The sequence below is a fragment of the Pangasianodon hypophthalmus genome, chromosome 1 (assembly GCF_027358585.1).
Source record: "Pangasianodon hypophthalmus isolate fPanHyp1 chromosome 1, fPanHyp1.pri, whole genome shotgun sequence".
Taxonomy (NCBI): Eukaryota; Metazoa; Chordata; class Actinopteri; order Siluriformes; family Pangasiidae; genus Pangasianodon; species Pangasianodon hypophthalmus.
The window spans coordinates 7802718-7830702 of NC_069710.1; the positions used below are offsets into that span (position 1 = coordinate 7802718).

The following is a 27985-nucleotide window of genomic DNA, read 5'->3' on the forward strand; positions in this document are numbered from 1 at the left end:
ACAGGTGTCAAGATGATGTGAGCCAAATGTGGTGAAGATTGGACAAAATTTGGAGGAGGAGGAGTAAAAATGGCGGTTAGAGATAAGCATTTTTAGCATGTTATTATAAATTTTGACCAGTAGGTGGTGCTAAAATTTGTTGCATAGCCTCAGGTCATGGTCCTGAAGATGCCTCCCAAGTTTTGTGTCAGTGAGCAAAGTCTTTGCTGAGATGCAGCCTCACTTCCTGTTTGGCGGCTTATTGATGTCTTAGGGTGCATTGAACTCGTCTCCACCCTCGCTTTTAAAGACACATGGTTCAAAAGTTATGACCATAAATTTACTTCTAAGTTAGGCTCAAATTTGACCCGATGGTGACGCTAGAGCATTGGCAGCACTTGGCCCAAATTTGGTCAGAGTGTTCCTTAGACCCTCCCCAATCAGTGTGCCAAATTTCACAACTTTTTACCAGACGGTTCTATAGGCTGCCATAGACACCCTAGCCAGAAGAAGAAGAAAAAGAAGAAGACATCAACATACAATAACAATAAGGTGCCTTCCATGTTTCACCCCCTAAAAAATGTTTTTGTGCCAGACTCCACGTATCACCGTAGATTTTTATTTTTTTTTAATTAGTGCTGTTTTTGGGAAGATGTTTTTTTTACCTCCTTGTGTCATGCAGCTGTCCTAAATGCAACTGTCCGTTTTTAATTATTATTTCAGGCCTACTGTTTTAGCCTCTTTTTTTACTGATGGACAATCCTATTAATTTTTAATATCAGTAATATTTCAATAGAATCAAAATTTATATATTATTATTATTAGATGCTCAAACATGTTCCCGCATGACAATGCCCCTGTGCACAAAGCGAGATCCATAGTTTACCAAAGTTGAAGTGGAAGAACTCGAGTGTTCTGCACAGAGCCCTGACCTCAACCCCACTGAACACCTTTGCAATGAACTGGAACAGGCCTCCTCTTCTGACATCAGTGCCTGACCTCACTAATGCTCTTGGGGCTGAATGAGCATAAATCCCCACAGCCACACTCCAAAGTCTAGTGGACAGCCTTCCCAGATTCTTATTCAGCCTTCCCGGTTATTAGCAAAAACGGACTAAATCTGAAATGAGATGTTCAACAAGCACATATGGGTGTGATAGTCAGGTGTCCACAAACTTTTGGCCATATAGTGTACTTTCAGTAACTGAGACACAGAGAAATCAGTTCATTTATACCACTGTTTCTACAGGAACCTAAGCATTGAGATCATTCATTCACTGATCTTCAGTAACTGCTTTATCCTGCTTTATCAGGGTCTAGGTGGATCAAGAGCTTATCCCAGGAACACTGGGCACAAGGCAGGAGAATTCACCCCTGATGAAATGCCCGTCCATCACAGCGCACCATGCTCACACACATTCACACAGTAATTCACACCGAGGACAAGTTAGCATAGTCAATACACCTACTGGCATTTTTGACTCTAGGAGGAAACCCACACAGACACAGTGAGAACTTGCGACATTAACACATTAACTCAAGCTCAGGATCAAGCCAGAAGCTCGGAGGTTGCAATTCTTCCCACTGCACCACTATGATGCCCTGATAATTATCTTGGAATCATGTATTAGGACATATTGGAGTCACTGGTGTTGAGACATGGATATATTCCATTTTTTCATCCATTCCCACTGAATAATTAACTGGAGGCCATGTATTATTTATGATGTTCCCACAACATATAAGTTGTGGGCTCAAGTTACACAGTTCATGGCCATGACTTTTGTATCTTGTGGCCACAACATCATTCAAAAACTCATTTGTGGCATGCTATTGACAGTTCGTAAGAGTTGCCTGAACAGTCCACGCCCTCATAAAAATAGCAGCATTTACAGCTGTGTTTAAAGAAATACTGCAACAATTTTAAACCTTCTCTCTGTCAGCAACATCTTAAGCATATTTGTGATAAGATAATACATTCATAACGTTTCTCTGCTGAGGAAAGAACTGAAAACCCAGTGACTTGACTGGATGACTTGAAACTCACTTATAATGCAAGTCTAAATGTTGAATTCAGTCAAGAAATATTTAAAATAAGTGATGATATAACAAATTCAAAACTACAACAGAGTTCTTACTATAAGATATGACTCTTATGTAAGGAATAAAACACAACAGGGCATATCGTTATAGGAAAATAATCAACAATGGGGTGGTGTGTTTATTATGTTGGATAGACCAGTCTATTCTGACTTAGTGTGTTCTGACTTTTCTAGCTGATCGGAATTACGGAAGCTCAAATTGGCCAAAATTCCCTTGACTTCCAATGAAAATTTTTGGACTGTTATAATTCCTAAACCTTTCAAGCTACATTCACCAAACTCAGCACAGCCCTTCAGGCTATTTTGACTTATCACGGTATTTTTTTTAACTGATCAGACTTACAGTTTTCCCATAGCAAACAATCAGAAATACCCCTATAGACTAACACTGACAGAATGTTCAGAGTCTGGCTCGGCATGTTCAAGATTTCAAACTCCAACTGTCAAAACTCACACACCTGAGTGCACACGGCCTGGAGCCCCTCTTCTCTCCCTCTCCCTCTGTCAGTGTACCTGTAACAGAGACTCTCACTTCATCTATTCTATCTATCAATGCCACACACTCTCTCCATCCTTCTCTCTATCAATCTACCAGTAGCACACACAGTCTCTCACTCTATATCTCTCTCCATCTGTCTACTTGTGTCCCTCTCTCACTCCATCTGACTACTTGTATCACTATATTCGTCATCTATCTTTCCACCAGTAACTGTCTGTCTTTCTGACTGTCTGTCACCCTACATTTCTTTCTTTGTGTCTTTCAACTACAAACTATCTTCAAACTTATGAAACAGTTTCAAACTTTCAGACTGGCTTTGTCAAGAAAACATCAAAGTCTGTCATGACAAACTTTACCTGTCTAGTTCAATGATTTATTACATTTATTATTAATTAAAGAATGACATGTTATACTTTTTTAAACCAGTTTATAGCTACATTTAAAGTAAATAAGTTAGTTCCTGTTAACACTTATGTTATAGGAGCTATAAACAGTTGTTTCTTCACCAGCCTCTCTGTTTTTCTCTCTGATGAATTTAATAAGACAAAAACACAGCTTGTTAGATTACAATGTGCTGACACTGAAGACTCCTTCCATAAATAAATATAAATATAAATATTTCCTTCCGGAAAGCTGCACTATATCAGTGTTGATAAGTTTTTCTTTGTTAAGCAACAGCACATTTTTATTGTTAGTCTTAGATTATATGGAGCATCCAACATGCAAGTCCCTATTAATTAGTTGTTAGTAGAGATATGATAACGTTTTACAAGCATATTAATTCTGGTTACTTACGCTTTCCCAAGTTTTGTCATATTCTTGCACACACAATCAAGACTGGACTACTTTATCTACGTTGGCATGTAACCACAAATCCTTCCAAAATTATTCCCACCTATTAAAAAAAGACCAATTGTACAGATTATACAGAGATTATACAGATTTAATGTACAAATACCTTTGGCTAAAAAAATCATGAGTGTTTTACAAGAAGATGCATTTCAACAAATACCCAACAATTACCTTTGTAATTATAAAGTATAAACTTATATATTAATAAGTATTAACTTATATTTTCCCCCTTTCTTAGTAATAGAAACCATGCTGAATTTTATATCTGTGGTAATCACACATACACGAGAGTGACAAACACTGACATATTGCTTTAAGAGCCTTGAATCTGACCAATGGTAATTTATTGATCTGACTAGGTTTTTATAAATCCATGCATAAAACATGCATTTGTTGCTGCTTTGTGATTTAATGATTTGAGGACATAAAATCATCTAATTTCTGCAACTCAAGTCTCTAAAACTCAACATTTTGGTGCAACTAATATAATGCCTGCTATCCAAAATGTTTTTTATAATGGTTATTTTTCATTAAAGACTCATATTCTTCCAGTAAACACATATCTTAAGAATTAGGAGTACACAGAAAAGGATAATCCATGTGTCAGGAATGCCTGATGAATGAAAACAATGTGTTCTGTTAAAATGCTTTCATATGCACTTGTCATGTGGATGTGGTGTGTGATGCTTGTGTTCTCTCTTTTCCTTGGGGTCATGGAGTACAAATGGTGCTCCATGATCCAATTTTATTCTTCACATCAACATGAATGATGTAACAAGGACACAGGGAGAGATGTTAGATTATCCTAGATCAGCATGCTCGCACAGAGACAATTATCCACATGACCCAAGGTCCACAAAGTACACTGACAGTGACTAAGGCTTTATTGTCTGGCCTATTGTAAGTCTCTTAGACTTCCTGAATGAAATTAAAATGGCTGACCTCCATCAACGGAAACTTTATTGTGCTGTGCAGGAACCCGAGCATAACAAGGATGAAACTCATATCAGTCCCTTTCATTGTCTTTATGGAGCACAAAAGGACAAGGCCTATTACTGCTTTAAGTGCCTGCTGGGATTAAGATATGCAGTATATACTCTGATATAACCAAATAGCAACATTTATTTATTATAACAATATATATTAAAAAGTATCAAGATCTACATTTGGATTTCTAAACTAAATGAAGTTCAAATAGAGCTAAAGAAATAAAGATGCTTTCCTGCTTACCTAGTCCATGGCTTTAAAACTGCATGAGAAAAAGTCTGTAACATCCTTAATTATTGGCAACTTTCCCTTTTGCAAGGAACATATTATAATATGGCCAAACCACAAAACTTCTGAACTTTATAAATGGTTTTGGACGAACACATCTATTCATTCATTACAGATCTGAACACAATCTCTGTAGCATGGCTAATGTCTGAAGAGACTGTTTTTCCAGGAGCAGATTTGAGAAAATTCTAGGTACAACAACTACTTTTACTTGTTTATTTGGCTCGCATGGTACCAATCAGTGGTGTGCCGGCTGTCTGGAACAGGGTCAAATGCCAAGCCCAAGAAACCCTTAACAGCCAAATGCCTCAGCAGCATGCAATAGAAGAATGCTGTGTACTTCCTCTTTTAAAGGTCTTTCTTACACAGATTACTAGGAGGCATGGCAAATTTATTTTTATATAAATTTATACACACACATACATTATATATATATATATATATATATACATATATACACATATATACACATACACACACACACACACACACACACATACATACATGTATGTATAAAGGAAGACCTTCAGCCTCATTTATTACAACCTAACCTTTTTACCCTAGTATGAGTATTTTAACCATACTGGATCATCATGTGATGATGTTTCAATGCACAATGAAGCTATATTTAGGCAGAACAGATGCTATGTATTGCTGAAAAAATGTGTTTAGATACAAAAAAATATCTCTAGCTCTCTGGGAAAATTCCAGATTATGTGACATCTTCCATTTAAAATATCTTTATTAATGACTTTCTTCAAAACAAATAATTTACTACATATCTCTCAGGCATGATCATCCTTTCCACTACTCTAAATCAGCTCAGCTGGAAAGCTGCTGGCCACCCAGTGTGAATAAACACCCACAGAGGCACAGGGCGAAGGGTTAGCAATTGCATCTGTATTAGCACCATCAACTGCCGGAGCAGCAGCTACAGACATGACATAGTGGCCAGGGTTAGAGGGAAGATCGTCCTCCCCCATGGGCTCAGGGGAGAGCACGGCAGAAGGGAGGACTGCTGGAGTGTTTTCTACAGCACAATGTGCCGGTGTAGAGGATGAACTCTCGGCTTTCCTAGAAGAATCAGGTTCAAGTGGCAGTTCTGGAGCCCTCAAGCTGGATATCCTCTTCCGTAAAGCTCTCAAAGTGATGGGGATAGACATGCACCTAGAAAGAAAGGAATGCATAAGCCCACCTATAATGAAACATACATATAATACTTCTGTTCATAGTTACGTTCATTAGGACTGCACAATATATCAATTTTTAATCATGACGATAATACTGGCCTTTCCAGTGCTGATATTGTAGATATAAACTGGTTTCACAGAAGCTGTGAGTGCTGTGGTGATAAATAGCATCATTGGAATGAAATAACCAAAACAACAGTCAAAATATTGACTGTTAGCCAACATAATAAGTCTTAGTATGGTTTTGGACCACTACGAGTCACAAGAACAGCTTCAATGTGCCTTGGCACAGACCCTACAAGTCTCTGGAACTGGAGTCTAGAGATGAACATCATGCTTCCAAAAAATATTCCATCAATTGGTGTTTTAATGATGATGTTAGAGAGCGATGTCTAACACATCGCTCCAAAATCTCCTATGTGTGTTCAATTGGGTTGAAATCTGGTGGACAGGAAGGCCATATCATATGATTTATGAATATTTAAATCACTTTCATCCCTATCAAATCAAAAGTGATCAGTCAGAAGAACTTTGTACTGATCTGCAGTAATGCTTTTCTCTAAACTGGGGACAAGTGGATCCAAATCATGTCAATTCATAACATTTTTTTTATTTATTTTTTTTTTTTTTATGTAGCACTTATAACAATGGGCATTGTCACAAAACAGCTTTACAAAATTCCAGATATAGAGTTGCATTTTGAGCTCTAATAAGCAAGTCAGAGGCGACAGTGGCAAAGAAAATCTCCCTGAGATGACATGAGGAAGAAACCTTGAAAGAAGCCAGGCTCAAAAGGGAACTCGTCCTCTTCTGGGTGACAGCGGATGGTGGGATTATAAATCATTACTCATACACAAGTGCATACTACAGAGGCAAACAGTACTGAGTGTGTTGACAGGATCTTCAGTATGAGCGTAAGGGTTTTTTTTTATTGCTTCAATTCTATACTATTCAAGTGAAGTTATCCAATGAATAATGAATGAAACTTGGGTATAGAATGAATTCAGTAAGTGCAAATCTTTAGGCTATCCAAGTGAGACCATCAACAGCTATGTTTAGGGGATCCCTGTGGTACCAACCACAGCAAACTTCAGGCTACTCATGTGGTGCTATCAGTAGCAAGTGATTCTGAGGTGACGGAAGCTCATAGAAGAAGTGGAGTATCAGAAAGGATCAGGCAGGTCCAGAGGTCTAAAGGAGACAGGGGTCATTATGTTCTGTCCTTGCTCGTGTTTTTCTCCTATCTTAGCCTTGGGCATTACCTATATGGTCTAACGCATGTCCTTTTGCATGCACACATCAGTATAAAAGCCAGCTGTGTCCAACTTTTGTTCAAAATATATAGTATAGTATAGACCACTTAAAAACTATGAAGATGGATTTGGACTGCAACTGATACAAACAGTTTTTCTACAATGGCTTAGGACTGCAATTGCCACTAACAGTTTTGCACTCAAGTCTCCATCAGTGAACAGTTAATAACTTCAACAAAATAGACTTCATGTGAAAACTATAATGAATTTCCTAGTTACACAACTGCATTTGTCCATGTAGTACACAGTTATAGAAGGGATTTATTTATAACTGCACTATCCGTTGTCACCCAGATGAGGAAGGGTTCCCTTCTGAGTCTGGTTCCTCTCAAGGTTTCTTCCTCATATCATCTCAGGGAGTTTTTCCTTGCCACCGTCACCTCTTGCTCATTAGGGATAAATGTATACATTTAAAATTTATATGCTGAACTTGTATATTTCTGTAAAGCTGCTTTGAGACAATATCCATGGTTAAAAGGACTACACAGTTAAAACTGAATTGAACTGAACTGAACTATAGAACACCCCATATAAAAATTACAAATAAAGAAGGTCTTATTTATTACTTATAAAGAAGGTCTTATTTATCTGGGCAGTATCTGAGGCATCAGTGGCTAATCATGGTGAACAAGAAGCACTTGATACTTATAGTCTAGAAATTGTTCTTGACCAAGACCTGACCTTCCTAAAATACAGCAATGTGTTTATGTGCTTTGCGAGGTGGGGGAATAATGAATAAAAAAAGGACTCCTTCAGTGCATTTTAATAAATTGTAAGACATATTACAGTTGCAATATGTTTGCAATTTTGTAATGAATTATTTTAGTCATATCATGCAGTCCTAATATTCATAATTCAAGTTTGGAGTACTATACATGGAAAAATACAGTGTAGCTGATACTGTAGCTGTTTTTTATATTGATAAATTTATCATATTTTCTTTGCTATGCAGTAAAATGTATATTTTCGTACCGTGTGAGGACTCTGGAGATATAGTCATCTAGAGAGTGATCCACTGTACCAGGCATTAGCAGCTTGCAGCGCAGCTGACGACAATCCACCACAGAAACGAGCACTAGACGCCGATACACAGAATACGGAGGACAAGAAGAGAGTGAAAAATCAAACAGCATGTGGTGTGTACACCATGAAATATTAAATCAGGTTTCATCCACCACAACAGACATAAAGTAAGCACATACAAACTGCCAATGTGTCGCTGTCCGGGACGCTGAAGGTCACAGAAAAGCTGCAGTCAGACTCGGGTAAGATTTCACCACTAAGGTCACATGCTAACTCTGCCATAAAGACGTTCACAAGTTCAAGAACAGATGTTACATTATAAATTCAGTGAGTTTCTACATGCATGGTTAACATGCTACCTGGCTGGTGCTTAAGACTGGTGATGCAGCTCGCCAGTAGGGTGTTAATGGCAGACTGATACCGGAGAAGGTCCAACAAGGCAGGCACGTGGGCAGGATGGGTGAAAGGAACTGTGTGAATTAGGGATCCTTTCCAGATGTCACACTTCCACTCAGCATCAGCGATCAAATAGCTGTGAAACTCAGCATCTGGCAGAGACTAAGAGCAATTTCCAAATCCAAGTTTCACATTTTGCAGCTGCATATGAAACCACTGAAATGCAATGACGAGTTTGTGGTTTATATGGTTTATACAGATATCCAGGTGATTAATTTGTCCACTTTTAATGAGTTAAGGCAACTGGAGATGTAAATTTAAAGATGTTGCACTACTCATTTGAGAGGATTCATCAGTTCATCTGTGGTGGGAAATTCCTTGGCAAATTAAATCTGTGTTATTCATGCCTAAAACATCATGAAAGTCATTAAGGTCACATGACTCTCACTGCACCCGGTGGTATCATGGTGCCATGTGGCACCCTAGAAAAACCCTTCACATATACAGCTTTTGACATTTTCTACTATATATAGTTTTAAGAACTACAGGCCTTCCTGAACTGAAATATATTCCACTTTGGCACGTATCTCAAGCACAACTGGTCTGTTTCAGTTAACCCCAAATGTCAAGAGGAAGAAAACTGCTTTTAAAGATTCTATTCCAATTTCACTGAAAGATGCCTCTCCTATCTCTCCTATAACCTAATCGACTGATGGAAAAACAACACTACTGCCAAATGTTTTTAAAAGAATTGCAAGTTTACAGTGAAAAATGAATTCTGTCTCATCATCTGAGGTAAAAGTTACATGCAGCATTTAAACACGAGCCTCATCACTGTCCCTTCACTCGACTGATCTCTTTCAATGCCAATATTGAGTGGGAAATAATCGCAGATTACTTCAGTCAGTCTTGTCCAATTGTCTTCTTATGCCTTTTTATTAGAACATTTAAACATTTTTAACTTATCCACATCATTTTGGTGAAATATAATTATGTTTCGGAAATGTAGAGAAGTATATTTTGGCAGAAAAACTCAATTTTGGTCAAAACATGATTTTTCATCGTTTTTCCAAAACACTGCTACAGAAATATTTGATGGGTTTTCCCAGACCGCCACATACACTTGATGCTGTGACATTTATGCTTAGCTCTAGTTACAGAAATAAAAATCATGAGAATAATAGCAGCATAGATAATATTCTTTACTCTGAAATGGTGCTTTGACAAGTTATTAAGTATAAATAATTTAAGAATATTAAGTATAAATAATACAGTATTATGTTTTACATACTACAAGAAAGTGAGCATCTTTTCCATCACATGATCTCTCGTCCTCTAGAACAGCCGACTGGAGCAACTGGAAAAGTGGCTCCCCCTTCAGGTCAGCATCTGGGGGAATGTCTAAGGAAGATGAATCAGGATCATTTGTTAGCATCCTCAAGGACACCTTCAAGGACATGAAATTAATGCAACTACAACTTCATGCTTTAACCAGAGTGTATATCAATCCAATCAAACACTATTTCATCCTGTAGTGCTGTCGGAGACACCTTCTAGATAGATTAGTGACCTGTTATCTGGCTCATCTTGTGGATGAAGGTGTTGAGCATGGGCACTGGCGGCTTGATTTTGAGAAGGAACAAGGCTGGCATGGACTCGGAGCATTTTTCAGACAGCGGGATGAAAGCAGGAAGCCTGAAACATATTCAACGGGTGAAACAGAAATTATTTAAATCCATTACAGATAGACAAGAGAGCGAGAAAGAAAGCGAGATAGAGAGCGAGACATAGTGAGAGAGAGAGAGAGAGAGAGAGAGAGAGAGAGAGAGAGAGAGAGAGAGAGAGAGAGCAAGAGCAAGGAGAGGTTTTTTAAGATGCCATTGTCTACTTTCCCTACTGACTCAGAAGCATGTAATACCTATAGGAAGGAGTGAATTTATAATAAATGAGCATTTGGTCTCAATAATAAGCACAATAATGCAACAGGCAATTTCATTAAAGATTTTTTTTTTTATATAATTTATTTATTTTGAGTGTATTTAATTATACACATAAAGTATTTTATTGCTATACACTGATGAACAGCTTTATTTGGCGATTCTTTGTGATCCAAAAATGTAATTGCTTCATATCACAATGATTTCTGGGCAAGTTCTGCTCCCGAAATCTACAGTGCATACCGTGTCCCTCCAAGGTGTCAACATCAAACTTAATTTGAGCTAATATAGTAAAGGAACAACCCTTAAACCAGCGTCTGAGATTCACCCAAGGGGAAATGGCGAGGGCAAGTCACCAAGGACATTTTAAAAACAGTAGTGAAACAGGGCACTGGAGTCTACAGGTACTGCAGTTAAATATAATACTAAGTTAAATGTAATATATTTAAGTATACAAGGAATTTGTATAGGGAAGTATATAGGGAATTTGTCTCACCATCAAAGTATGTTTTTATAGCATAGTAAACACCAAGCCTCACTAGCTGATACAGATTTTATCTAGTGTGGCACGGTGGCACAACGGGAGCGGTGCCCCCTCACAGCTCCAGGGACAGTCCTGAGCTCAGGTTACTGTCTATGTGTCTTTCTGTGCATGTTCTCTCAGGGTCCGCATAGGTTACCTCAAAGTACTCTGGTTTCCTTCCACCTCCCAAACACATGCCCTTAGGTTATGTTTTTCACACTTTGGGTGCAAAAATATATATGTGTGTGGGTGTGTGTGCACGCGCATGGTATCCTGCGATGGACTGGCATGCCATCCAGTGTGCCTCACAGCCAGTGTTCCTGGGATAGGAACCATATTCACTGCGACTCTGAGCAGGATAAAGCGCCTACTGAATGAATGAATGAATAAATGAATGGGATTTTAACTAATTCAACATCAGGTAGCTAATTTTAACGTTCCGTGAACACCCCCACCCCATCTCATATGAGGTACCACATGTGAATAATCAAATTATTCAAGGGCATAAAAAATATAGCCTTATATTTTTCAACCATTCATGAAAATCTGAATTTAAGACCATTTAAAACAGCCAACCATTCATTTGCAAAATGTAATTTCAAAATGATTATGACCTTAAGAACCCACAGACATCCTGAAGTCAGACGAGTCCTACATCTCATTACGCACCCTAGTGAGTCCACTTGAGGTGGTGTGGGAATCAGAGACTCCATCTGTAACCTGTGTGTAGCGGCACTGACACCCACCACCACCAGGGCCGTCTGGCTACGGCTGCCCTCCCCTGTCACAGGAAAAATGAATCAGGCAAGAATCCAGCTTCTGTAAACTCACTAGAGCACCACATATTGGTTTAAACTCCTATAAAATGCATTTGTGGTTATTATCCCTCCTAGGTCTTACAACTCTATATAGCCACGAATTATGTACCTGGATGTAACCGCTCCATCAGAGCATCTGAGGGGCTGATGTAGTACTCAATGCTCATTGGGCTTCCTGGTAAGGAAGGGATACCATTACATTCCATACGGACATCCATTCATCACCAAAAGCATTGAAGACACTGGCACTTTACCTTCTCTGCTAGGTGTAACACTTCCAATTCTGCCATTCAGAACCATATCAACATGAGCGTCACTCTCTATCAAACGTCTAAAAATTAAATACATTTCTTTTTTTTCACTCTGGCAAGGATTTACACATTTCATCTGATATTAAAATATTTTGTTCTTCATACCTTGGTAAATTGGAGATCTTCAATAGGTCTTTCTGCAGATGCTGAAGGGATGTGTACACCTTTAGCTTGGTATCACTGCGGGATAAAAAAAATGCACATAAAAACCTAAATAAAATAGGTTGGTGGTATTGATGCATACTTGGTGCAGTAATACCCGTCGCCTGGTATGTTGTAGAGAGAAGCAAGGTCATCCAGCTTGAGTGAGAATTCCTTAAATTTCTTCATCCTATATTGATAGGAAAAAGTCAGTATACACCCACTGACCGCTTTATTAGGAACACATGTAAACCTGCTTATTCAGGCAGTTATCCAAACAGCCAATCATGTGTGGCAGCAGCGCAATGCATAAAATTATGCAGATACTGGTCAAGAGCCGCAGTTAATGTTCACAGCAAATACCAGGATGTGGAAAAATGTGATCTCAGTCACTTTTTAATGCACAACAGTCACTAGAGTTTACACAGAACTGTGCAAAAAAAATTAATTATATATATATAATTATGTGCAGAGGGTCTGCAGGCGAATATACTTTGTTGATGAGAGAAATGACAGAAGAATGGCCAGACTGGTTCTAGCTCCCAAGAAAGCTACACAAACTCAAATACGCACTCTTTACAACCGTGACGAGCAGAAGAGCATCTCAGAGCGCACAATACACCGAAACTTCAGGTGGATGGTCTACAAAAGCAGAAGACCACATCAGGTTCCACTCTCGTTAGCCAAGAATAGGAAACTGAGGCTATAGTGGGTACAGACTCACTAAAACTAGAAACTAAAAAGGGAAAACATTACCTGGTCTTTTTTCCTTTGCAATTTCAGTGAGCCTAATTGGATAATTGCGTGAATGAGCAGGTGCACAGGTGTAGCTTTTAAAGTGGTGAGTTGGTGAGTGTATGTCTATATAGATATGAAAAAGAATTTTTTTTCTGTCACAGTTTTTTTGGCTTACACAACAGGAATAATTTATGCAGTAATTTCTTACCTTAGCAGCTGACAAAGTGATGCATTTGACTAAAAAAAGAAAAATGAGTAATTAGTCAAACACTAAGAACAAGTGACTGACTCCTCATAATACATCTGCATTCTTCATACCTCAGGAGCTGCTCCATGCTGAGCGACTTTCACATCCTCAACCTCTCCCCCAGGCAGCAGCAGCACCTCCACATAGAACAGATCAGCTGTCAGATAGCACGCAGTCTCTGTGGGACTCAAGTGGGAGCCCAGTCTACAGAGGTCAGACGTTCAGCATGTAGTTAAGCGCTCATGCATAAACTACATATGTTGGCTAGGAGGTTTGGTTTTTCTCATTGTTTCACTAAGTATATGAAGACATTTTTATGACTATTCACATCCTAAGTCAAGGAAGATTTACAGTGACTTATCACCACAACTCATACTACTCAGATACAGTGTAGATGAGGTTTAAAAAAAAAAAAAAAAAAAGAACAGACCTAACTTAAAGGAAGGCTTAAAGGTGCAGTTTGCAATTTTTTAAAGGCTAGGGACAAAAATTATTTGCATTATTTAGATTAACATCATTTAATTTTCATAGAAAAACAGTGATTCACTATATTATGGCTGACTGTGTTGTGCAGAGATAAGCAGAAAGATGACAAGAGATGGACAGAAAGGAGAGAGATTGTTGCTTGCAATATGAAAAGCCCTAGATTAAGTCATCATGCACGCTCTTGGTGTGAGGAGGTCTCTATTGAACATGGGGATATCCATAACAAATATAGGCAAGCATTTGGAGAAGACACTGTCCCACCCTTTCCTACAGTCTCTACTGCTCACACTCGCTCCAGCGGTCTCTACTGCTCACGCTCTCGCTCCTACAGTCTCTACTGCTCACGCTCTCGCTCCTACGGTCTCTACTGCTCACGCTGTCGCTCCTACGGTCTCTACTGCTCACGCTGTCGCTCCTACGGTATCTACTGCTCACGCTCTCGCTCCTACGGTATCTACTGCTCACGCTCTCGCTCCTACGGTCTCTACTGCTCACGCTCTCGCTCCTACGGTCTCTACTGCTCACGCTCTCGCTCCTACGGTCTCTACTGCTCACGCTCTCGCTCCTACGGTATCTACTGCTCACGCTCTCGCTCCAGCGGTCTCTACTGCTCACGCTCTCGCTCCAGCGGTCTCTACTGCTCACGCTCTCGCTCCAGCGGTCTCTACTGCTCACGCTCTCGCTCCAGCGGTCTCTACTGCTCATGCTCTGTTCCCTAGACCATGACTGGCCATCTGCTGGCGTCAAAGAGGTGCAATGATAATCAGTGATTTCACGCTGTCTATTTTACAGGGAGAAAAGAGAGGCTTGTCATTTTTTTAATTGCAAATGTAATTTCCCCAGGTAGGCAGGAGAGAGCTCTAAAATTACAAACAGCTCCATCAACCAAAAGTGGTAGTTGTATTAAAGAGTTCAAACCCTCTCTGTTTGGCAATCATCTCCAGTCTCGTCACCATGGCACTCAGAGAGGTCACTGTAGATTAATAAAGACACAAAAAGAGCACCTCATCATAAATAGATTCATTATTGTTTGTTCCAGCATGCACAGTTCCTTGGATAGTACATTGTTTGTTCCTTTCTAAACAGGTTCTATCTAGTATGCTTTAAAATACAGCCTCAATGATTCCCTTACAGATAAGCAGAAGAACTTTTTTCGAGACCAATATTTAACCTTTTTTCTCCCCCTAAAACTGCATTTTTCACTATTTCAGCGTGATGGATGATGTGCTGGAGATTATTACCATTCTGAGCTTCCTGGAGTTTCTGCAGGCATCTCGTGATTGGCCCACAGTGCATAATGTCTGTTCTAGATTTCTCCTGGAAAGGCAGAGAAAATATATTTTTTTAAAAATGAACAATGTTTTAAGACACTAAGGACACTAATCAAATTATGTGGAAAACTGTGCTGATTGGTTCCTACTAGCTTCAAAAATTCACCTGCATTCAATCATTTCTGGGTTAAAAAAAACAATCTATTTGTATTTTGATTTATATATTGTATCAAAAGACTGGCAGTAATGTAGCGGTATACTGATGAAGCTTGCTAAAAGCATTACAGACTTGAAGCAGACTCTCATGACCTCAACATTAATATTGTTCTGTTTAAGACTGTACATTGGGAGTGATAATTTTTGGGCTTTGGCTTAGCTGTTAATTCTCCTCTGGGCAGAAACTTTTAATGGATATTTTCAATAAAGTCAAAGGCCCAGGACCTAGGCCAAAAAATCTGGGGTTACACTGTAGAAACTTTTGGGTGGAGATACAGGGTTCATTTATTGCGTTCATGTGGTGTAATTATTACCATAAATCACTGTTTGACTGCTAAAAGTCAAAGAACTATACTATACATGCTACCATCCTGGTTTGCTTTTGCTTCCTGCTAGAGAAAAATGTCTGTTTGAGGTTCAGTAATCATTTAAATGAAATCACATGAAACATAAATGTGTACAGTAAATTAAGGTCACCCTGAAAAATTGAAGAAACAAAAAGCAGAACCGCCTCTGTGAGCACGCAGAAGCAATACTCTCCTCTTCCAACCTCCAGAGAAGGAAGCAGCTGTTTACGTATTAGTTTGGCACAGGGCTGTTCCGGCCACAATAGTCTTACTTAAGCCCTGCATCTGGAAGACATTTGTTAGGCTGTGCACGCAACTCGCTCAGCAGCCCAGCAGCGGTCAGAGCACCAGGCTAGTGCTTGTGTAACTGGTTAAGACATGGAATATCACACAGAGGAGAATATGACTGAAGCAAGCAGATGGTCAGTATTACTCTCAACCTTGAGCTAAATCACACCTTACATCATCCCGCATCTAGCAGGCTCTTAATATTTCATGTGAGAGCAGACGATTTGAGGTTTTCCTACCATGCATCTGTGCACCAGCTGAAAGGTCTCACTCCATGGTTTTTCTGCATATTTGGACCTTAATCCAGATAAATAGGTCGTCTTCAGGACTAGGAGGTCAAATGACAAATGACAGTGAATAAGTAAATACTATATATATATATATATATATATATATATGAAGTTTCTATCTGGCCCTTTGGTTTTAAAAGGCACACTCGTTTACACACAACTGCAGATACAGTATGTGTGCCATGGGCAATGTGATGTGTTGCTGAACATTTGTTCAAGTCCATGAAGTTCACTGTTCCTCTTACCATCCACTTTTGAGTCCATCTCAGCTGTTTCTGGTTTCTGCTTTCTTCTAATGAAGAGGAAGCAAACAAGGCATTTGCATTCAGGATTAGATTATAGCTGAACTTCGCACATAATGAAACAAAACCCTTAATAGCTTAAGTATAATAGCTATACTGCCTTATTGTATTGTTTTGTTCATTATAAATTAATTTCTAAACCGTTACTACAGACAGTACAATAATACCACCTTCTCACCTTCCAACATTTAAAAGCATGGCTTATGTGCAAGCCTATTTACGCATGCGCAGAAGCATCCTACCAGCGCGTCTCCACGCTTGTCTCTACAGCGTCGCTGCTTCCTGTTCGAATCCAGGAGTCGACTCCGCTTCCTATCCCAAGCGTCGGGAATCAATGGAGTCGATTCAAAGAGTCGGTTCCACACACTCAATGAACTTCAGGTGCAGTGCTGAATGAATCGGCACTAACACCACAGCTGTGTAATATCAGCTCTTTAATAGTAGATTATGAATCTAATGCCACTGTTTTCATTTATGTGAACATTGTTTTGGACATTCAAGTGTCAGATTTCCTTTATGGCTAACAGAAGTTAAACATTAACACGTTTTCTTGCTTTGTTTGTCCACTTCTTCAGATCCTGAAGTTCTTTTGCATTGGCGACGATATCAACAAAATCCAAAATAATAATCTGATTTCTGCTGCAAATTGGACGTTTTATTTTATTCTGCTTTGTTTTTCTGAAATACTGATGTTAGTGGCATGAAGATGGAGGCAGACATTTGCCAAACTTTCTCACGTGTAAGCTGAGGAAGAATAACAGTGTGGAACCGACTCTGAAGCTTTAGAATCGATTCCCTATTCCCAAAACCTTGGAACTGGAGAATCGATTCATTCATGGAATCGATTCCCAGCCTTACTGCTGTCTGACCCTCCTGTCCCGAGGCGGTGGTCTTTAAGCATTAGGCTAATGACTGGCGGTTTATCCACCGGATTGGTGTCAGTTTGGCTAAACACTCGGGGTTGATAAGAACATTTTTAATCACAGTCTGGATCCGGGATGTCGGGCTACTGAGTGTCACCTGGCTGTAGGAAGAGAAGAGCAGGGAAGAGAAGAGAAGAGAAAGGCTCCTCCTAGATATATTGTGTTTAAATTTGTCTCTTTGTTGACCGGCTCCTAAGAAGCTAAGGTAATTTTGCTCCTTGCAGATATGTGCTGCATGCAGAACTGTTAAATACTGAAAATCTGAATGTTATAAACATGTTTACAGACACTGGATTCAGAAGAATAGTAGTAGCTATCTAGTTAGCACTACAGTCACATAACGCTAGCCGGCTAGCTCATGGACTGAATCTCAATGGGGTGCGTTATAATAACTGATGCACTCTGTAGAGTGTGAACTGATGCTTTTAACTCCCTACTTAGTGCACTACATGTGCAGGACAGAGTCGTCTGGATTGGCAGTGATGACTAGCGAGCTAGTGGCTAAGCCTGATGCTAATGTAGCATTAATGTCCAACCCATGTAGTCAATTAGCTAATAAATGTAGCTCTATGATACAAACTATGGACTTTACACTAACATTTTCAGTTGTGAGAATGTGAAATACTTCATTTTTGTATTATTTATCACTTCTTCATTTATTTCTGAGGGTTTGTCAGTGACACTGCTCTGGATTTATATCATCCTTACATCAGCTTTACCAGCTTTAGACAAATGTTTTAGCTTTCTGCCTGAATAAATTGTACATATCTCTAATGGTTTTAATGTTTTAGAGGTTTTTCAGCTATCTTTATATGTGACTAGAAGAAGGCAGTGTGTGATGTACAGATATGTGAAGAACTGATTATACCACAGCACTGCTGCAGTCTTAAATCTGATTGGTCAGAAGCTGTTGATTAATTTTCCATAACAGCAGCTCTGACAGTAGTGCCTGCTGTAATTCAAATCCCAGGCTTATATTAATGCACTCTTATATAGTCTGATAATACACTACATGACCAAAAGTACACTCCCGGGCAAATTAAAATGGGTCAAGCCCGAAATGGCAAAATATTAGCTTTTAATGGTCTTAACAACAAATCATTGGTCGGATAATTAGCCAGAATTAAACAAATAGATAAAGGAACTTAGTATGGGAGAGCTTTTCCCTCTGATTTCTTTAAAAGTTTAAGCCTCGTGGCCGTTGATGGGCTGCATCAGGTGCAGCAGATAATCAAATAATAACCAAAGAAAAAAAACATCCCAGAAGATATTTTTGGAAAATTTTGTACACCAGACATGTAGCTATTAGTTTGAATTTTACATCAAACATTTTAATCATGATTTTACCTTTGCGTACAAGAAGACTATATAAGTGAATTTCCCTGTTTCTAGCTTTTCCCCAAACAGCTCACTGCAGAAAAAGTAAACCAGCAAATGGTGGCACAGGAGCTCTCAGGAGTGCATTTGTTTCATTCTTGCTCATTTTCTGACCAATGATTTGTTAAGACAGTTAAAAGCTTAATATTTGCTATTTTGGGTTTGGCCCAGTTTTTTTGCTCAGGAGTATATGTGGACACTCGACAATCAATCCCATATGTGGCTCTTCCCTAAACTAAGCATACAGTTGTATAGAATATCTTTGTATACTGTAGCATTATGATTTCCCTTCAATGAAACTAAGAGGCCCAAACCTGTTCCAGCATGATAATATCCCGTACGCAAACCAAGCTCCATGAAGACATGGTTTGCCAAGGTTGGCAGAGTAGAACCCTGACCTCAACCTCACTGAATACTTTTGGGATGAATTGAAACGTGACTGCACTCCAACCCTCCTCACCCAACATCAGTGCCTGACCTCACTAATGCTCTTATGGCTGAATGAACACAAATCCTCACAGCCAAACTCCAAAATCTAGTGGAAAGCCTTCCCAGAAGAGTGGAGGTTATTATAACAGCAAAGGGGGAAGAACTCTGGAACAACAAATCTGGAATGAGATGTTCAACAAGCACATATGGGTGTGACGGTCAGGTTTGTTCAAACTTTTGACCATATAGTGTATGTTATTCCTTCCACATACACAGATTTAAATGTGTCATTGATGACATCGTCATGTTTTCTGTGAGGAGATGTTTATTTTGTAGTTTTGCAAGAAGTCTTCAGTGCTTCATAATAGTCAGAGGTAGAACTGTAAGTTCTCCAACATGGGAAAGGACAGATGGCTTTGCGGTTCTGGGTGACATGAGAAGCTTTTTGTCTTATTAACTTGATGAGAAAGGGGGGAAAAAGAGAGGCTGGTGAGGAAACGACTGTTTATAGCTGCTACCGCATATATGTTTTGCAGACATTCCACAACATTAAACTTAACAGATAAAATGTACAACATGTCGTTCTTTAACAAATAACAAAATTGACTTGTTGGGGAATTGCTGTGGTATAAGATGAATAAAATGTGCTGTTATTGGAAAATAGCAATTTCGGGAGGTAAGAGTAACTCTGCTTCAGGTCAGACCACACCCCGTTGTTGATGATTTTCCTATAACAGCATGTCCCCAAGTATTATATTCTTTACTTAAAAGATCACCTTATGCTTCATGTCGCATTGTTTTGCACCATGTTATCATTAGACGTAGAGTTTAGAAGTATTAACAATCAAACAAATGTCATGGATGAGCTTTAAATGCCTTAGAGCAGGGGTTCTAACCTTATTTCTCAGCTGAACCCCTTAAACCTAAATGATTTGTGTTTGAGTACTCCTGGAGATGTGAAGCAAGCTAACATTACGTGAAACTTTTTCCTGTTGAAAAAGTTGGTTTTACTCATTTACAGCTTTTGTCGTTGTTTTAATCTGTGCAGCCTTGCCATGAAATATGGTTTTATAACCAGACTTTGTTTCCAAATGTTTTTAAGAATGGCTTCATACTTTCATTAGAAAGCTACTTCAGATATATAACACACTTGGGAAAGGGTTTGGCCTTGTCACAGTCCATGCATGTGAATCCAAATTTTTAAGTACTCATCGCTGTACAGAACGTTCCCCTCTTTAGCAATGTTGTCATCTAACTTGTGCTTGGATGTTCCTCATCGTGAGTTTCTTTTACTCACAGTGTGTCCATTTTAAGTGCTTTTAAGGAGTTTTAAGTATGAAGACACTTATAGCCATGGCGAATAATTTTACTGTACACTGTAATTTGTTCACTCTCTAAAAGGAAATGACCCATGAGTAGTTCAAACAACTTCAATCACTTTTTACATTACAATAAAAAAAGCTACAATAAAAAGCTTACAATAATACTGATATTAATTAATTTTGTTTTTAACTGTAAAACTGTATATTATTAACATAATAATCTGTTATTTAACTTTATTTAGCTTTAAATATATTATTAAAATTAATCATCTCTCTGGGAGGGAGCAGGGTGGCATACACTCTCTCCCCTGTCAATCACAGCGGCAGTAGATAATCGTGTGTATCTCTGAGCTCATGCATGAGGAAGAGGGCAGATGGCGCTTTTCTCCGAGCGTGTTGCGCTGGCCTATGACACAGCGTGAGCAGCAGTTTTGCAAATATGCACATGGCTGGCATGTTTATTGCCATCTCACATGTAACTCCTATTAAAAAAAGCTGAAGAGATTGGCTACTAGCAGGTTGTGGGGATCCAAAAACCAAAGACTGGCTTGATCAACACTGCATCATTGCCATTTTCTGAGCATCACATGACCAACAGGAATCCACCAGGAAGCAACCTTCAGGTGTTTAATATGCCCAATACTGATATGCATTTTATTAAAATCTTCCTGTTATGTATCAGGTGTCAGGTCATTTAACAAAATCTGAATGGTGATAAAATTCTTTCAGACTCTTACCAAAACATTGCTATATCAGACAGTGGAACTGTGAATGCATGAATAAGACATTAGGTACAGTGATTCCGACTTTCTTTAGCACCTGCATAGTGTCTGCCTCTTAAAATATTCTCTTGGATCAATTCTGTCCTCAGCTGTGATTACTTGAGATCCTTTTCTTTTTCCAGGTGCCAGCCTTGGTCCTGAACATTATCTTCTCCAGACTCCAGAGTCCACGTTGCTCCTCATCACGTCTGTGACTTAGACCATTTCCCTCTTCCCGATCTCTCCTCACTGCTTCTCAGCACTCTCCTACATCTCCCATAATCCTCCTCTCTATCCCTGACCTCCTGAGTTGCCATGGCAACCGCCAAGCCAAAAGGGCAGAACTCTCTGGCCCTGCATAAAGTGATTATGGTCGGCAGTGGAGGTGTGGGCAAGTCAGCTCTCACCTTGCAGTTCATGTACGATGAGGTAAGAACACCAGCACAAAAAAGCCTTTATACAAACGTATTAAATAACAAGACAAATATGTTCAGACATCAGATTCAATCAGGAAATATTGCTTTTTGCACGCCTCAGCTAATTCGACTTTGTGGATTATCGGGTAGGGCTGGAGGCCATTCTTCACCATTCTTGATAGGAATAAGGAGTTATTATATTTGTGTTATTGATCTGTTGCATGTTACCAATATTATAGCAGTGTGAAATAACCTTGATAATGTTGTGTCTATACATTTTGAAAATGGGATTATTAAGTGACCATGCAAACTGAGCTATTAATGTGATAAACAAAATGAAAGAAAGGACTAATTGTAAGTCGTTGCAGGAAAGTATGTAACATAAATAAAATAATAATTTTCAATTCAGTTAACTAAAGCCCTGTTCTGACTGGGTTAGTTTTACATGGGAAATCTGGGTAGAGTGAATATTTTCCTTTTCCTGTTTCCTGTTTGTGTGTCTCTGGGATTTTAGTCCCTTCTGAATCCTTCATGTCAGTATATTTTACAGATATACTGAATTTGCACATACATCTGGAAAAGCTATGCCACGGTTTACTTGCTTCCCACTGAAAATTGACTGAAGCCAAGTATTGGTCAGTGTAAAATGCAGAACAATAAGCTACTGATGACATTTAAAAGGACTTTTGAGGGTTTTAAGGTATGTTATTGGGTTCCTAGCATACGTACAACCTACATACATATTATGGGAACCTGCTAATGCATGGCCACAAGCCCAACAAGCCATTATAATAAAGGTCAAAACAGTTTGCATTAATATTAGGTGTACATAGTATGCATGTATCATGCGTACAGTGGATATGAAAAGTCTGCACACCCCTGTTTAAATGGCAGGTTTTTGTGACGTAAAAGAATGACACTAAGATAAATCATGTCAGATCATTTCCCACCTTTCATGTGAAATTGCAAAGTATACAAATAAAGTGAAAAACAATCTGAAACTTTTTAGGGAAAAATAAAAAACTTACAATAACCTAGTCGTGTGCCCACCCCTAAACTAATATTTTATTGAAGCACCTTTTGATTTTATTACACACTCAGTCTTTTTGGGTAAGAGTCTATCAGCATGGCACATCTTGACTTGGCAATATTTTCCCACTCTTTCTAGATCCATGAAATTGTAAGAGCATCTCCTGTGCACAGTCCGCTTCAGCTCACCCCACAGATTTTTAGTTAGATTCAGGTCTAGGCTCTGGTTAGGCCATTCAAAAACATTGATCTTCTGTTGGTTAAGCCATTCCTTTGTTGATTTGGTTGTGTGCTTTGGGTCATTGTTGTGCTAAAAGGGGAAATTCCTTTTCATCCTGAAGTGAAGTGAAGTGAAGTGACTTATGGCCAAGTATGGTGACCCATACTAGGAATTTGTGCTCTGCATTTAACCCATCCAAGTGCACACACACAGTAGTGAGCACACACACCGTGAACACACACCCGGAGCAGTGGGCAGCCTTTTTTGCTGCGGTGCCCAGGGAGCAGTTGGGGGTTCGGTGCCTTGCTCAAGGGTCTCACCTCAGTCGTGGTATTGAGGGTGGAAGAGAGCGCTGGTCATTCACTCCCCCCACCCACAATCCCTGCCGGACCCGAGACTCGAACCCACAACCTTCAGGTTCACCTTCGGGTTGCAAGTCTGACTCTCAATCTTTTGCCCCAAGTCAATCTTCAGCTTACTAGCAGACACCTAAAGGTTTTGCACTAAAATCAACTTGTATATGTATCTATTCATGATTCCCACCACCTTGATAAAAGCCACATGGTTTGGTGTGACTTAGTTGAGCTTGGATGTTTTTTTGTGAGAAAGGGCTTCCGTCTAGCCACCATATATCATAGCCAAGACATGTGAAGAATACAAGAGATTGTTGTCACATGTAGAGAGTAATCAGTCAGATATTCCTGCAGCTCCTTTAATGTTGCTGTAGGTCTCTTGGCAGCCTCCCTGGAAAGTTTTTGTCTTGTCTTTTTGTAAATTTTGGAGGGACATCCTGCTCTCGGTGATGTCATTGTGGTGCTCCATTTTCTCTATTTGTTGGTGATGGCTTTCACAGTGTTCCATGGTACATCTAATGTTTTGGAAATTCTTTTACACCCCTCTCCTGATAGATATCTTTCAACAAGTGAGATACTGTACAGGCTTAGTAAGGTCTTTGTGGACCATGGACTCAGCAGTCATATGAAACTAAGATGATGTGAAGAAAATCCTACAGAAACAGCTGATCTTTATTTGGAGTTAATCAGAATAATTTCATTGACAGTTGTATGATAATTACTTTTGATCATGAGATGCCACATCCCCAATTATAAAAGGGTTTTTTTTTTTGTTTTTTTTTTACACATTGTAATTTCACATTGAGGGTGGAAAAGGTTTCACAAAAACATCTTAATAGGGGTGTGTAGACTTTTTTATATCCACTATACATTGTGAAGACACTGCCATCTTTGTGATTTATACAGAGAGCAAATTGAATCATTACTACAGATGTACTCCAGCAACACTATTTAAAAGACATGTCCGGAAACCTGAACTTGTACCTGATAGTACTTTAATTTAATTTCCATTGACCTGACATATTGTTATCAGTAGTAGTCATTTTTTAAGGTGAATAGTCAATTTTTTTCCTTACTTGTACAATTAACCATGGAAGATATGTAGACCATGATCAGAAACAGTATGTTAAGCCATGGCCTTAGCAAAAGTTGATTAAATCACTGAGAAAACCCTTTTGGAAAACTGACTTCCAGTCCAGAATGCTTGTTTGTGTTTGGATGTGCCTCCTGTCAGTCATTTTATAAACACTATTCTCTACGACCCACTGTGGATCCTGGGGCGATTCATCTTGATGAATAGGGGTGGGAATTATTCAAATATCGAACCCATTTAACCGTTAGAGGCCTAATCTGGAGGAAAAAAAGACTAATCTTTTGCCTAATGCACCTTTAAATTTGGTAAAATTGACTGAGGATTAAACAAGCTGTGATTGCACAAGTTTTCCTAGTTCCCCCAAAAACACCTGTCCAAAAAGCTTAATTTTACTCATCCTAGTACTTTTTTCCTTCTATGTCTCAGTTTGTGGAGGACTATGAGCCTACGAAAGCTGACAGCTACAGGAAGAAGGTAGTCCTGGATGGAGAGGAGGTTCAGATCGATATACTGGACACAGCAGGTCAAGAAGACTATGCGGCCATTAGGGACAACTACTTCCGCAGTGGAGAGGGCTTCCTCTGTGTCTTCTCCATCACCGAGCTGGAATCATTTGCTGCGACTGCTGACTTCAGGTAGAGTAACCTTGTACAGTAGCACTGTGTCTGAGCATGCTTGGTTAACACTGTTAAATATGAACGATGGAGAGGCCATGCTGAGCGATACCTACCCTGTGCAGAGAGCAGATCCTGCGTGTGAAGGAGGATGAGAATGTACCCTTCCTTCTGGTGGGGAATAAATCGGACCTGGAGGATAGGAGACAGGTGAGCGCAGACGAGGCCAAGAGTCGAGCTGAGCAGTGGGGTGTGTGCTACGTGGAAACATCCGCCAAAACCCGCGCCAACGTGGACAAGGTCAGTATTCTGTGATGGAGCCTGAACGGAGATTCAGTTCAGCTCAGGTGTATAGACTCAAGGGATAGTGATTTTGTGTCACATTCAAAAACAAAGCCATGTTAAAATGTCACACACAACTTCTCAGGCTCGTTCAAACATTCTAGAAACAAATTCAGATCTAGCACTAGGTTTGTTCAGATTAGCGCATATGACTGATGTAGAACTGAAACCCATCTCATTATCTCCTTCAAATCATTGCAGAATTTTAATATTTACCAACCAACGTTTTCACGCTGGTAAAGGAAAAAACGCCAGGTGTTGTGTTTTTTTTTTTTTTTTTTCTCTTTAATGTAAGTATGTGACGCAGAGCAACTCCAGATACAGACTGAAAACAATATTTGAACTGAGATTTTCTCACTTCTATGCAAATTACTTACAACATGGTACAGTGAAAAAATCCAAATGATTGGGTCTAGTGAATGCCTCCGACCAATCCTAGCAGTCGTACAGCACAAGAGCCTCTCTACTCTCAGCACTTTCACTCCTACATGCCCTATCTGGTGCTCAAAAATGGAAATGCTGTGGTCTCATATTTTCCTGTTTTTTTTTTTTTTTTAATACATTTTCCCATTCCCACCCACTACCTAACTCTCCCCTGTCACGTGACCTCTACTAACCGGGGAGGGGAAAGGCTAATGCATGCTTCCTCTGAGGCACGCGAAGCCAACCACTGCATATTTCGGAACTGCTGCTCATGCTTTGTCCCAGGGCAGCTTGATGCACTTGAAGGAAAGTGCTATCTGCCCTGTTCTACATGCATGAGATCACAGATGGCACAGAAAGCACAGCCAGTATTGCTCCATTAGACACCATTAGACAAATTATAAATTGACACATTTTCGTTAAATTCCAGCTATTGTACAAGCACAGTGATACAAGTGGGATGAACTATCACATTACCTGCACAATGACATAAACAAGACGATATAGTTCTGCACGTAGAACTGCATGAAGAGGAATAGTGTGATAGGTGTCAGACAAGAACAGTCTACAAACGTACCTGTCCTATAAATAAATAAAATAGTGCAGTAAGAAGAGCAGTGCAGCACAGGAATTACAGAGGACAGTACAAGTATGAAATGCATCAGTTATTTTTATAGAGAGACCCCCTGCCTACCTTGAAAGTTGCTTCAGTTACCTTACTGGAATGAATCAGTTTATTTGTAGATGAATCAGACCTGAAGAAAAATCTTACAAATATTCCTTGGAAATTAACACCATCATTGTGTTCCAGCTCTTCTGTGGGTGTCAGTCATGTGACAGTGTTGCTTACTGTGTGCCATTGTGGATGTATACATCACTCTCGTCTTTTCAGGTGTTCTTTGACTTGATGAGAGAAATCCGTGCCAGAAAGATGGAGGACAGCAAGGAGAAGAACGGGAAGAAGAAGAGGAAAAGTCTGGCCAAGAGAATTCGAGAGAGATGTTGCATTTTATAGTAAAAAGTGCTTTAACAATCATTACCATGCTCTTCCCTAATGTTTTAAATATGTAAATATGTCTGTTCTATATTTCACCTCACAGCCAGCTAATCCTGGCGTGTGTGTGGGGTTTGCAGCGTTGTCACGGTGATTGTGCGTCAGAGCCGGAGATGGTTTCATAGCGCTTTAGAGTTTCGCCTCAGGTGAAGCTACTAGGAGCTCTTTTTCAATTTCCGCCATGTGTTCCGCCATTATGTACCAGAAATCCACAATATCTTGTGGAGAGTCTTTGCCACATGTTGGCAAAAGTCACGTTTCAAATTGCTCTCAATCCAACCAGTGATTTTTACAGGTTCGGCACAAGCCCCGGGATCCTGATGCTCGATGAAATCCTGAACTGGAACCAGCGGGTCAAAAAAATGTGGACCACTCGTGTAAACTATGACCCCTGTTTTGGATTCAGGTCTATTATGTCTGGGCTATTTGTTCACTTTTTTTGTGAAAAAGAGGTCAAATAACCCACCAAACAGACCTTGAACTGCCTTAGAATGAAATCAGATGGAAATATGGTCAGCGGTCACTAAGTCTCTAATGGGCCATTCTGTGTCCTTATTGTAAAAACATAGTTTTTAACTTTAAAATTTAAATATATTGTTGTTACAGTTAAAATGGTGTGAACTGATTGGCTGTCAGTTGTGATAAATTGTTGCTATTTAAATGAAAAGCACAGTAACGTCTTTGCTAGCTATTAACCCAATATCAAACACTGACACTTACGAACTATGAGACACTAGCTGTGTGTATGTTTAACTTATAGTTTCCCCCTTTATTTAATTTTATGCTTTTTGCTAAACTTGTGAGAAATGTGAATTGGCAACAGGAAGTTGCTTGCAAAGCATCTTTGGGCCATTTGACTTCCTGATGCCTTGATGTCCAATGTGAATGTGAAGCTCCGTATTCAACCTTTTAATCAAGTGTCATATTGGAGCAGTAGTTTGCAGGGAATGCCACTGACCCTGTACAGCGTTATTTTAAACTGTTAACACTGTGCAGGGCTTTGTTGTAGTTTGTAAAGGTGGTGTTTTGCAAGTTGTTCTCTGCCATAATATCAGAGATACAATTTACAAAAAAAAAAAAAAAAG

At 39.4% G+C, this 27985-nt stretch overlaps 2 protein-coding genes across 5 annotated transcripts; one reads left to right on the plus strand and one right to left on the minus strand.

Annotated features, from left to right (window-relative positions):
• Positions 1-5233: 5233 nt before the first annotated feature.
• Positions 5234-16851, minus strand: zgc:111976 (uncharacterized protein LOC553663 homolog). 3 transcript variants are annotated; one of them, XM_053237146.1, is made up of 18 exons: positions 16723-16851; positions 16488-16534; positions 16192-16280; positions 15072-15147; positions 14749-14803; positions 13416-13548; positions 13306-13334; positions 12478-12549; positions 12324-12398; positions 12162-12238; positions 12017-12082; positions 11759-11870; positions 10200-10324; positions 9921-10030; positions 8593-8647; positions 8413-8508; positions 8183-8285; positions 5234-5874 (listed from the first exon to the last, which is right to left on the minus strand). In XM_053237146.1, the coding sequence occupies exons 1-18, from the start codon at positions 16740-16742 to the stop codon at positions 5520-5522; spliced, it is 1695 nt and encodes a 564-aa protein (XP_053093121.1). In that variant the 5' UTR covers positions 16743-16851; the 3' UTR covers positions 5234-5519. The 3 variants fall into 3 exon arrangements, with proteins under 3 accessions (XP_053093121.1, XP_026770118.2, XP_026770117.2); XM_026914317.3 differs by having other exon boundaries at positions 5236-5874; positions 8593-8791; positions 12162-12190; XM_026914316.3 differs by having other exon boundaries at positions 5238-5874; positions 8593-8791.
• Positions 15976-27937, plus strand: ralaa (v-ral simian leukemia viral oncogene homolog Aa (ras related)). Of its 2 annotated transcripts, none has more exons than XM_053237149.1 (5): positions 15976-16086; positions 21500-21785; positions 24894-25102; positions 25207-25381; positions 26739-27937. In XM_053237149.1, the coding sequence occupies exons 2-5, from the start codon at positions 21672-21674 to the stop codon at positions 26859-26861; spliced, it is 621 nt and encodes a 206-aa protein (XP_053093124.1). In that variant the 5' UTR covers positions 15976-16086; positions 21500-21671; the 3' UTR covers positions 26862-27937. The 2 variants fall into 2 exon arrangements, with proteins under 2 accessions (XP_053093124.1, XP_026770121.2); XM_026914320.3 differs by lacking the exon at positions 15976-16086 and adding an exon at positions 17373-17672.
• The last annotated feature ends 48 nt before the right edge of the window (positions 27938-27985 follow it).